Source organism: Mus caroli, chromosome 9 (genome assembly GCF_900094665.2).
Source record: "Mus caroli chromosome 9, CAROLI_EIJ_v1.1, whole genome shotgun sequence".
NCBI classification, from domain to species: Eukaryota; Metazoa; Chordata; class Mammalia; order Rodentia; family Muridae; genus Mus; species Mus caroli.
The window spans coordinates 986,167-999,622 of NC_034578.1; the positions used below are offsets into that span (position 1 = coordinate 986,167).

Here is a 13,456-nt window from a genome sequence, read left to right on the forward strand (position 1 = left end):
GAAAAAAGACATCATAATCACCAAACGGTTCTGCTCCAACTGGTAGTTAGCATGTAGAAGAATGCAAATTGATCCTTTCTTATCTCCTTTTACAAAGCTCAAGTCCAAGTGGATTCAAGGACCTCCACATAAAACCAGATACAATGAAACTAACAGAAAAGAAAGTGGGGAAGAACCTCAGGGACATGGGCACAGGGGAAATTTTCCTGAACAGAATACCAATAGCTTATGCTCTAAGATCAAGAATTGACAAATGGGACCTCATAAAATTGCAAAGCTTTGGTGAGGCAAAGGACACTGTTAATAGGACAAAATGACAACCAAAAGATTGGGAATAGATTTTCACCAATCCTACATTTGATAGAGGGCTAATATACAATATATACAAGTAACTCAAGAAGTTAGGCTCCAGAGAACCAAATAACCCTATTAAAAATGGGGTACAGAGCTAAACAAGAATTCTCAACTGAGGAATACCAAATGGTGTCTGAATGTCTGTGTGTATGTATGGCATATGTTTGAATGTACATGGTCCTTTACATCTGAAGTTAAGCTCACCTGTGAATTGTAGGATATTTGATCACACTGTGAACCCTGAGTCTGCCTTATTTACAGGAAAAATCTGTTTCTAGTTGTGATGTGACTCAGCTCTAACACACATTTAAGAGCGTTCTGCTAAATAGGACTAAATAAACTAAATAAATAAAGTAAATATATAAAGTAATAAATAAAGAAAATAAATAAATAAAGTAAATAAAAAAGGACTAAATAAAGAATAAGCAAACAGTTGACCAGGAGGGAGTATACAAAACTATACAGTGGAAGAGGAAGTCAGAAAGACGGATAGAGAGATACACAGGAAGTAAAAGGGAGAGACATTCAGTTTCAGGGGTTATAGAGACAGTGTGCAAAAGGAGTTTTTCCATTTGCTATATCAGCTGTGGAGGAAGGTCAGCTGGGTGCTTTTTTTTGCCTCTCTGAGCTAGCAGGCTTTCATGCTATCATCTTCATTGGTAAACTTGAACTATTGAGACAACACCTGTTTGTGGAAATCTGGAGGCTAGAAATATATTCAGGTGACTGTCTCTCCTGCTCTCCACCTTGTTGTTCAGGACAAGGTCTCTCACTGAATGCCAGTTCTTCTGGATTGGCTATATTGACTGAACAGTGAGCCTCTGGCCTCAACTTTCCAGACTTGGGATTACTGGAGTACATCTCTGCACTAGTTATTTGTAAGTGGGTGGTGAGGAATCTGAACTCAAGTTCTCATGCTTCATAGCAAGCACTTTATTCACTGTACCAGATACACAAACATTTTAATGTATTCAGTCAGTTTTTAGCGCAAGGATTGTGAGAAGATGTCACAAAGAGTCTGAAAGCATAAAAAACAAATCATAAAATAAAACATATTAACATGGTTTGGAGATTTGGCTTGGCAGTTAAGAAAACTTATTGTTTTTGACTGGGACCAGGTTATATTCCCAGTACCGTGTGGTGGCTTATAAACACCAGTAACACCAGTTCTAGCAAATTTGACTCCCTCTTCTGTCTTTTGAGAGCACAATGCATACCCATGGCACACTTGAAAGCAAAACAAAACAAAACAAAACAAACAACAACAACAACAACAAACAAACAAACAAAACCATATACACATAAAATAAAGTAACTTAAAACATTTAAAAAGATAGTAGTACACAATATACAAAAATATACAAAACCTTTGGAGGTGTTTCAGATCCTGGATATTCTCGTTGATCTAGTTTCTTCCAGCGATCCATTAGTTTTGTTACCATGGGCGTATTAAAATCTACTAACTGGAATCCAGTGACATTTGCTCCTCCATGTATAAATCTCTCAAGAGAAATATCTTTGAAACCCTGTAAAACAGTAAGAAAGCTCATTAAATTTAGTTCATCAAAAATTCCTCTTCTTCAACAGTGTATAGGTTAACACAAATTCCATCTTGAGTTTGTATAATTACATGCCTGTTGATCTAAGAAGAAACATATTATTCCACTGATGACTAGGCAAATTGTTACTGAGAAGTCAGTGTATGTGAACTAATAGGGTTTAAATTACATCAGGGTTTGCTATAAATCATGTTCTGTTCTAATTATATTACAGTTTATCTATTCAGCTCAATCATCCCTTGGATACTGTGAAGACCTAATTAATTTTAAGGTAAACATTTTTTACCTTAAAATTAATCAGTTTTTAAGGCAAAAATCTTTTCAAGGTCACCTATGAATGTACAATAAGGCCAAGGTTTGATCAGATTGTTCAGCCTTTGTACTTTGTATTCCTTCATATGGTTATGAAATGTATGCTTTTAATTTTATTAATTCTTATAATATTACCAGTAGAGAAAAGGCAGAAAAGAAACCCAGGCTTTGATTGTCACCTCTGTTGCTTTTTAGCCTTAGATTACCTCCACACCAAACAGAAGGATGATATGTGTTAGATACTTCTAGTATCTAACACTTTGGGTATATGTTCAGTAATTGTAACTGATTAATAATTAGTTCACCTAATTGGTATTTATTTTGGGCCTATTATGTGTCTCTCATTTTTGACAGCTCATTAGTAACATTCTCATTTCATTGAGAAATAAGCCAGACATCACAAAGCAAATTGAAGTTTTAGATCTGGGAAACACAATGCCCATCAATCTCTAGCTACTAACTGTCAGTGTGGAACATTGGCTTGCTTTTACCAGCATACAGGGCAGACCCAGAGGCAGACAAATCATTTTACTGTTTTCTAAAAGCCACAGTAATTCAGCTCTTGCATTAGCTACTAATTGTTGAGATTATTATTTTCTTTTAATTATAGCTGAAATAGAAGTTCTGCTAAGCCTTCGGTGGAGCTTTAGCCACAGCTGCAAGACACAAGCAAATTGTAATCTGCAGGGACTGTTAGATACAAAGTCTGTCAAACAGCACAAGGTAAAGGAATAACAATTATTTTGTCTGATTAAAACAAGAGCCTCTCAGTTATAGTGGCTTGGTGGGTGGCTTGGTTAATTTTGGCTATATTTGTTTGAGTATAGGCAGCATTTCCCTTTCATTTATGTTCTCATAATTTTATGCAGAAAATTGATAGGATCTAGACTGTGAGCCAGTTTCCTTGGCAACAGTTACTTTGGTGACCACTTAGCTTTTGTTGGAATCTACAGAAAATCATGGAAATGAAGGAGATATATGGCCACACTATAATGAAGTCAGTTACTCTCCAGTTACTGGGAAGCCAGTGGCTAACTATCAAAACAATGTTCCTGAGCTCAGGGAGAGCCCCCCCTCTTGTGAAAATGGCCTCCTAAATTGACTGCGCTTTACAGTAAGTAGTGAACTCTATAGGTTCCTTCCCATCTTGACTTTCTTTTTCATATCCTCTGCTGGAGTAATATTCAGAATTACAGGTGTCTGATAGTTCAATGATGATGTTTGCCAATCAATAAGCTCATTATATTATCAATGTAAATAGAAGTCTATTTTTTATGTTTTATCTGATTCATATCAGCATTACTGCTGTGTTTTACACAAAGTCATGTTAAGGCTGCTCTGGTGCGGTTACCAGAAGACCAAGAAGAATGAGGAAGATTCTCCCTTATCATCTTTTAAAACTTACTTTGAAGAGTTGAGGTTTAGGTAGATGCTTTTGATGCATATGTAAAAGGTCCAAAAAAAACAATTAAAGTTTAAAAAAAAATCTAAGCACAATGACCAAAGCTGAGAGGTACAAGAAGAGTCGAAATGCAGTGGAGACAGAGTAAGGGTGAAGAGTCATTTTATACAGTAAGAAGGAGGAATTATCCTGGTCAGAACAAGTTTGCTGTGAACCAGTTCCTTAGTTATAACTGTGCTAAAGGGATTTGGAAACTTCTTCGAATACAGTAGGTTTAAAATAACAATTTGAGGAATGAAAAAATTATACTATTAGGACATGGTGTTATTTCTGTAGCTAGAAGGAACCAGAAGATAATCCAAGTTCTTAAAGACAACTCCCTAAAAGAGGTGACTAAATCCTCACTAAAATCTGGTGGGACGGGTGCCTTGACTGGAGGTAACAGCTAAGAGAGCTAGAAAGGAAAAGCAGCAGTAGGTATATCACGTTGTTTGCTTTAGAAATTAGAACACTTGATACATTAGGAAGGAGATCTTAGGGCTTAGAGGGGTAAAATCTTAATAGAGCTGCCTTCAGTAAGTTAAATGATAAGAAGTTGAGATAAAAGAATGAAAGAGAGACCCATTGGTCGAGCAAACTTTATATGCCTCAGTACAGGGGAACGCCAGGGCCAAGAAGTGGGAGTGGGTGGGGGGGGCGTGTGGGGGACTTTTGGGATATCATTGGAAATGTAAATGAAATAAATACTTAATTAAAAAAAAGAATGAATGTAGAACAGTGCTAATCTCATTCTGGAGGAACACCCTCATAGAGGCAAAGGGGAGGGAAGTGGGGGGGGCGCTAGAATGAGGGGTTTGTGGAGGTATAACTGGTAAGGTGGATATCATTTGAAATGTAAATGAATAAAATGATAAGTAAAAAAAGAAGGCAGAATTTCTGTGAGAGTTCCTACTTTGTTTCTTGCTTAATATAGGTATTTTATGTTTGCATACTTGCCTATTGTAACTTTTGGAGACAGGGTCTCACTTTGCAATCTAGGCTGGCCTAGAAAGGGTCTCACTTTACAACTTAGGCTGGCCCAGAACTTATTATGAATTTACAGGTCCCAAATTCATGGCAATACTGCAGTGTCAGCCTATTGAATGAATGTTGGGATTACAGTTGTCATCCCTCTCTCCCCTTTCATTTTTTGAAATGAGTATTTTACTAAGTTGTCCAAGCTCACCTTGAACTTCATAGCCCAGGGTGGCCTAGAAATTGCTACTTTCCTGCATCAACATTCCAAGTGTTAGGATTATAGACATGAACCACCAAATCTAGTCAGAGAATTAATCATTTTAAAATACCATATTTAAACCCATGATCTCCAGGTTATTAACCTTATTTAAATGAAGGGTATCCTAGATTTTGACAAAAACCCCACATTTATGAATTCATAGTATGATTTCCCACATATCGATGTTTATTTAGCTTTTTTTCTCCTTTTGGTAAATATAGATTTTACATTATATCTAGTGTTTTGATTTTCAAATGGTGACTCTGTCCTTTGGCTAAAATAAATCTGGAATATATGTAGCAAGCTGGTAATATACGTTGCCAGCTTTAATGACAGGTGAAGTAATAGTAACAATCTTGTTAATTGTCAACCATAATTCAATAATTATAATTTTTAAGTTATTTCAGAAAGTGTGATATCATATTCTAAATACAATAGATGTTTATGTATTGACTTTGAGGCCTATATAACTGCTCAATTCATCTACTGGCTCACTAATTATTTTTAAAAATTCTTTATGTTATTCCTACATGCAAAACCTCCTTTCTCAATCTGGGTAACTTATATTTCCTTTTTCCCTTACTCCTTTTTCTAAGACATATGTTAAAATGTTCAGTAAAAGTAGTATGATAAGATTTCTATACTTTTTTTTTTTTTTTAGACGTGGTCTCTTTTTAGCTTAGGCTGATCTTGACCTTGTTGTGTAGCCCAGGATGAATTTGAAGTTTTCATCTTTTTTTATTATGCCTCTGAGTTCTAGAATTATAGGCCTGAACACCTTGAGTGTAGGTGGTGCTGTTGACAGAAGTCAGGGCTCTGTGCAAGTTGGGCAAGTTGTCTCCTAACTGAGCTACATCTCCAGGTCCCTATCTCATCTTTAATTTCAGTGAAATCAGTCTTTAACAATAATTTGTAATATTAATAAAAATGTTTATTTGGATTCTGACCAAATTGTACATTTGGGAATCCTCTATATATAGTTCTTATGAAATGGTTTTGAACTGGCTAAAAGAACGGAAACTAGTTATCTATATGCGTGAATGAATGCCAAGAAAATCCATATTAATATTGTATATTATAACACATCTGGGTACATGTCACTGATCTTTTCATGATAAAAGCTTGATATTTCTAGTGAGTTCTTTTGCTTCTAGGAAACAAATGGTTTTCCATTTCATATGTTGATACTTTAGTATAAATAATCTGCCACCCACTCAGGCTGTTTAAGGAAGGCTCTGAGAGCCATTAGTGGGTCATAAATACCATTTCTTTTCACTGTGCATTGTATTATTTATCTAGCTTCCAGTGTAAGCCACTAATTTTATGATAGTTTATAACACATTGATTTTCTTTGCCGATTATATTATTTAGAAAGAAAAGCTGTAAGAACTGCCATCTATAATAACTGATTAGAAACCTATTATATAATTCCAACAAGAATTGAGATACCCCTGATAATAGGTATTTATGAGATATTTAGAAAAAACAAAATGTATTTGCTTTAATATTTATATTTTTAGAAGTAGATGGCACATTAAACTGGGGAGCTACTAGAAGAAATAAAAAAGATGAGTTGAATTTGCTGATATTTCTATAATAATCTATTGTGTTGCAACATTTTACTTTATTAAAGAAACACAGTGTGATAATTTTTATAATCTATTGTTATATTGTCCATGCTGCAATCTAGTTCATCAGACTGAACCTCTCTCAATGGACATGTGATGGCACACTTAACATGCAGTTGGACCTTCTAAACATGAAATGGCAACCTCAACATCAGAAATGTTACAGGACTGAGGCTCTTCTCTAACCTTGACCTGCTTTCCTGCTTCAAGAATAAGATTCTCATCAATGAAATATGTGATGGGAAATAGTAGAAAAACCATTGAAGTGTCACTGTCTTCCCTAGGATAAGTCACACTGGGGTTCCAGGTCTAAGATGAAACTTTTCTATAATAAAATATAATAAAAAACAGTCTGTTTCCTCAAGCTGGTGGGTTAACAAGAAGCACTCAATAAACCTTGTTAGATACTCTACAAAGACTTGTCTGGATCTTTTAAGCAATATATTCCACACTGTTTATTATCCATCTTTACATGAGTTTAAAGGCTGATATGGTTTAAAAGTTAATAATCCCATTCGAATTATTTGTGTAATTAGTCACTATATCTTGTTTTGTTACAACTGAAGAATATATTTATTTATAGACTAGCATTTATTATTTAGACAGACAAAAAGCCAGTATTTAATTTGACAGGTGATGTAATGGTAAGGAAAACATTATAATAATTATTAAATTTCTCCCTGGCAAATCCAATCTAATTTTCAAAATATACCAGCTATTTTAGTAGCATAACCTGAAGTACAATAATGTACTTCAATGCAATAATGTACAAAATAAAGCAGTTTGACCATTCATTAGAGCATTATTTTAAGACACAATCCTGGATACTTCATTAACTCTTAGTAAAAATAGAAAAACAAGTTTTCTTACCAAATTTGCGATGATATAATGGTAGCCTTTGACATGCTTCCCAACACTCACAATCTATGAATACAAGGAACGAGAGAAAGTCAATTTACCTTTACTGAAACATTACATGAACTTAGAGGGGAAAGAGGTAGTCACAGTATAAGAGGAGTCAGAGAGGAGGGAGTGGGAACATGAATTTGATCAAAACATATTCTTCATGAATGTTTATTCATGAAATTCTTAATAAATGAAAAATATTAACTAAGGCTAGTGAGGCAGACCACTGGTGAAAGGTGCTTGCTGCCAAGCCTGATGAACTGAGTTTGATCGCAAGAACATACTTTGTGGAAGGAATAAAACAGCACAAAAAGTTGTCTTATGAACTCCACATATATACCATGCATACACAAAATAAATTAAAATTAATTAACTACTGCAGAATAAATTCCTATAGAAGTATGATGGGAAAACATCATCATTTGACTTATACAAGTGGAACATTATAATGAGAACTCATAAACCACATCAAAATACAGGATTAAAATAAAACTTTTATATTGCAGCATTCTTACTTTCTTAATTACAAATGGGTCTTGCTAGCCCTTTAGAAAAAACAGAATATTATAATTTCTTCAGAGAGATCAATAGTGACATGAACTAACTGTTCATATATATATATTTCTCAAGAGAGTACAGTAGCACAGAAATAAAATAATTTTGGTTCAAAGAATTTACTCTTTAGTAAACATAAATATCAGATAGATGAAATAAAACAAAAGATTGTCAATGAATGTAATTTGTTGATTATATATGGATTGACATGCAGAGGGTGCTGAGAGGTCTCCTCATCAGGTGGACACAAACAAGTTAAAATAAGTACAGTGGAAATTAGGTGGAAGATGAAATGAAGATACTTGGTAGAAAGGCACTGATTCCAGGGTCTTGTGACTCTGGACTCCTAAGATGTGATGAACATGTCAGCAGCATCCTCAAATACTTTATATGAGAGCTTCAACATTTTCTGCTTGGATGCTTTCCACTTGAAGTATTTTCATATGTCCCTTTCATATGGAAGCATGTTTGCTGTTAATAAATTAACACCAGACACTGGTAGCATGGTTCAAACTTTCTGACTTTGAGCACTGACTTTCAGTTTTGAAAAAAAAAAAAAATTCAGGTGATATCCCTTAAAATGTCTAGCCTAAAGATAGTGTGTACTTGTATGCATCCATTTTTATAATTATTTCTCAGATTCTAGATTTCAGATCACTGTGTATGGTACAAGTTCAATATTTAATCTACTTGAAGAAGGCTGTGATAACTCCTAGGAAAGATGACCCCATTAACATACGAAACCCAGACCAAAACAAAGCACACTCAATGAATGCCCTGAGTAGTTTGCACATATTTTTCTATTCCACTTTGTGTTCTTCACAATATTCTGGTTTTACATGGGATCTGAGTCTGACATGTTATTTAGTCTGATCATAAAGTTCCTCCTTCTGGGTGAGCACTGGGTCCCATATATGCTCATCCCATCTGTTACCGACGTAGTCACCTTTTATTCTTACTCATAGAAGATTTATGTTCTTTATGTTTAGGTATAGATTTATGATGTTTTCCATATAATTTATACACTTTAAGGTCTGTTCAGCATACCTAGCTTATAATTACCTATCAAAACAACATTCTTTGAGAATGTTGTCACAAAGGAGAAGAAAAGTGATAAACTGTCAGAACTATAAAGAAAAAAAATCAATAAATAGATGTCCCAGTTTGCTTTCTATTTCTGCAATAAAGAACATAATCAAAAGTAAGTTTTGGGAGAAAAGGTTTATTTGGTTTAGAGGTTACAGTGAATCATCAAGGAAGCCAAGACAGGACGAAGGTAGGAGCCTTGAGACAGGAAGTGAAGCAGACGAAGGGTGCTGATTACAGGTGTGCTTTCCGTGGCTTGCTCAGTCTGCTTTGTTCTCTGGGTCATCTGCTCAGGGACTGCACCACCCCCAGTGGCCTGGGTACTCCCCACTAGTCAAGAAAATGCTCTACAAATTTGTCCACAGGTCAATTTAATGAGTCATTTTTTAATTGAGGTTCCCTCTTCCCAGATGACTATATCTAACCAGCACAGGAGACATTTACTGAGTTGTTATATTGGGTGTGATTGAGTGACTGAACATGGACTGAGCAAGGCAAGATCATTTAATATTCTGGAAATTCCAGGAAGATACAATGCTATAGGCATCAATAGCGAATACTTAGTAACAGGCACTTACATGAGGAAATGTAAACTGAGTTTGAACAGATTTCTGCCGTTTGGCCTTAGCTAGCTCTGTTGCCAGTCGGCAACCAATTCTGTATTTCTTTCTGCTTATTATATCTTCCTCTTCTGTGGTTATGAAAACCTCTTTGAACTATCTTTAAGCCCCAGGCCTACCATGTTTTTGCTTTCTTATATATTCAGCTGTGATTTACATATTATTGCAGTCAAACTGTTTGCCAATTAAAAAATACCTATTTAAAGTATAAACTCTAGTGTTGCAACACATGAAATATCTAGAAACTTCATCCTGGTCACTCATAGCAAATCAGTTAATTCTAGATTATTAGTATAGCACTACAACAAGCTGAAGCTTGTCTATGTCTATTTAAATCTTTAAGTCTCAACAAATCACAGGAAACAAAAGGACAAAATACTGGAAGATGTGGGAACTAAAAAAGGGGGCCCAAGGAAAGAGGGGGAAGGGAAAGACCCTCACCCCACCAGAGTTTCACCTATTCTCTGGTCTTTCAGGCGTGGGAGGGCTGCTACCTACCCTTTCCACTCATCCCTGGGTGGGCATTCCTCTATCTCACTCTTCAGGGTGTGGCCAAGGGGCAACCCTACCCAGAGATCCCCGGAGATTCCTTGCTAAAGCCATTGGGGTTATGGGAGAGAGGGATAAGGGAAGAGGTTCCCAACACTGACAAGAGTGTGCACAGCCTTGATGAGCAGAAACTCTCTATGGTTTAAGAGCTTTATTATAGAAAGGCAGAGAGAGGGAGGGAGGGGGAGAGAGAGAGAGAGAGAGAGAGAGAGAGAGAGAGAGAGAGAGAGAGAGAGAGAGAGAGAGAGAGAGAGAGAGAGAGAGAGAGAAGGCTAGAGAGAAAGAGAGTAAGAGAGGAGAGAGGGGAGAGGAGAGGAGAGACAAAGAGAGGAGAAAAGACAAAGAGAGGGGAGAGAGGATGAGAGTGAGGGGTAAGAGGGAGACAAGTAAGAGAGTAAGCAGTAAGAGAGCAAGGTGAGGCTGAACAGCTCTTTTTATGGTCTTTACTATTGCTAGGTAACTGGGGAGTAGTTTAGCCTGAAGGTCAGAAGCTTGGGCCATTGCCTGCATGACTACTGACCATGCTTCTCTTGTGGGGGCTGTGGGGGTGGTAACTTAGGTAGGAGCCAGAGTTCCAGGAGCATAAGGGAACGCCTACCGTGTCATGAAGGTGAATTATCACCATTGGAGTTCAGACCTCAACTCAACTGGAGACCAGCCTCCAATTCCCTACAGGAAGAAAGATCCTGCAGAGTGTCATGAGCATTGGCATCTGGAGACAGAGAACTTTAGAAAACATATATCTGAAGAGACTTGCTGAAAGATGCTAGAGAGACAAGAGCCTTTGCTGAGCCAACTTCTTTACTATGACAAAGGAGTCACACCACACAGATTGCACAGAGGACTCTTTATCCCCACCCTACTCAAGTGACCATGATTCTAGGTCAGATTTGGTTCATCACCAAAAATGTACCCAAGACAAAATTTCTTTATGAAAAATGTACAGTACATATTCCAAATAACAGTGAATAGTGCTCTATGTAAAGGGTCTTTATAACTTCCTTACTTAAAAACATTTAAGGGTTGTTTCAAGTGTGTAATATCAGAATTAGGGTTTTACCAAGTGGAAAATATTTTATGTTTATAAATAAGTTTGAGTGATTTCACTTTAAGTTCAGATCAGTACCTCTGTGTGCTTGACATTGTTGTTTAAGTAGAATAACAGTTAGAGATGGAATCTAAAATGTTTTTACCTTCTTCAAGGGTGGTTGGTCATGTTGTCATAGGAAAATGACATTAAGGTAGGGACTTGGCTGTGAAATATAATTATCAGCTTTCATTCTGACAAAGAGATGTAGTGGTAAAAAACTAATCCACATGGAATGAAACAGGCCATGCAACTAGATTAATAAAAATTATCAAGTGTCTGCTTAAAGTTCTGAAAAACAGGTCAGGAAGGATGCACCAGCTATACTGATTGTCTCTGTCAAAGGGATCTGTCTTTTCAATAATACATGCTTAAGAGATATAACAAATCTGAAGCATTCAATTGCTTTTCCTTGCTTCTTTTTAGGAAACAAATACTTCTTTAGAAGTATCTATGATGCTGGTCCAATGATTCAGTTGTAAAACCAGGTGTATGCATAAGAACAAGTAAGTATCATGAGTTCACATCTGGTATTGATGTGGTAAATTGTCATTAATATAACTCCTAATTCAGTTTTTAATGGCATGGAACTTTCTACCTTTGAGCCTTCAGATTCATGCAACTCTCAGATCTCATCAGAGGAGAAAAGTTGAACAAGTTGTCATGAGTTAATGCAGAAACTCAGAGCTGGTCAAAGTGAAGAGAATAAATATCTGTGGTGTGCAACTGTAAATGGGACATCTATATCACAACTTTTCCCCCAAAAGCTAAGGGACTATTCATAAAGAGGGGGCAAGATTATAAGAGCCAGAATTTAGGGAGGACCAGATGGAAACAGTATTTTGTGGATTTGATAGGACCACTTTACTCATGAATTCATAACACCTGTGGTTTCTTGCTTAAGACCTGGATAGGATTAAGTCAGTTGACTTTCTAGAATGGAGAGGGTAGGAGCTCACAAGCCCTCAGTTCAGTTGATAGCTTCTGGGAAAGTCACTTTTCTCTAAGGATATATAATCTTTGATAGGTAGATTATTCTCCTCTCCAGGGCTCTATATCCATGAGTCAGCACACACTGGAATTAGTGGAAAAAAAAAGAACAAGAAGCTAAGAGTGTCAGGGAAGGAAGATGGATTCAAGAGGTGCTGGGGGAGAAGAATGGGAGAATATTGTAAAAATCCATTGTATACATGACTGAAGTACTTAAAGACTAAAAAAAATATTAAAAAAGAAAAATGGCAGTAAAAGTTAATATAATTTTCTAAAGGATTACCATAATATTTTCATTTTCATACACAAAGTTACTAAGTTTTGGCCTTGAATTCTTAGTTAGACTTTATGCAAAGCTTTTATGTATCAATTATTAATAAAGCACTCTGAAGTTCTTCCATGAAGAACTTCATGGAAGTACATTACCCAAACTATCACTATAATGTTCTGAATGCTGCGCTAGGCAATATCTCCCGCTAAAGGCACACAATAGCAGACTCAAGTGTGAAGGGCTTTGGTTTATCTTTTATTGTGATCTTATAAATTAGGTAGGAAGTTCTCCTTCAGATGTCATTCTCTTCCAGAGAACGCAGCGACATAGAGATATGGCCCTGGTGCTGAGACTATGCTACTGCATGCTAGGAAATACTTCAAGAACAATATTTTCCATAAATATCTTTGGATTTTCACTCTCAAGATGCTTCGAATCATTTTACTTAAAAAAACAAAACCTTTAATTTACTTCATCTTCATCAACACACAAATATAAGATAAGCAGCTTTCACAAACAAGCTACTGACTGAAATTATAAGTATTTTAGGGAATAGCAAAATTTTAAGTCAAGGCCAGAAATATACAAATGAGAGGAGAATAAAGTTCCCAAAGAATAGAAATGAGTCTGAGCAGTGTGAGAAGAGGTTAGTAGAGAATGGGAAATAAGAATCCACGATAGCTCTTTTAAAAGAAGATGAATGTTTCTGTGTTGTGTATGTTTGAATTTTCTTCTGTACTTGGAGGTGATATCAAGATTATAAAAATTTGAGGGGCATCTGGGTTCTTTCCAGCTTCTGGCTATTATAAATAAGGCTGCTATGAACATAGTGGAGCATGTGTCCTTCTTACCGGTTGGGAC

General features: G+C 36.1%; 1 protein-coding gene across 8 annotated transcripts in view; it reads right to left on the reverse strand.

Annotated features, from left to right (window-relative positions):
- Positions 1-13,456, reverse strand: part of Gria4 (glutamate ionotropic receptor AMPA type subunit 4) — a 373,705-nt gene that overhangs the window by 84,191 nt on the left and 276,058 nt on the right. For all 8 annotated transcript variants that reach the window (XR_003837564.1, XM_021173095.2, XM_021173096.2 and 5 more), the window contains exons 6-7: positions 7,402-7,455; positions 1,722-1,880 (exon numbers count right to left, since the gene is read on the reverse strand). Coding sequence is in view for 7 of the 8 variants with exons in the window: in XM_021173095.2 (XP_021028754.1) it covers positions 1,722-1,880; positions 7,402-7,455 (213 nt within the window). In the remaining variant the exon portion in view is untranslated. The remainder of the gene's footprint in view (positions 1-1,721; positions 1,881-7,401; positions 7,456-13,456) is intronic.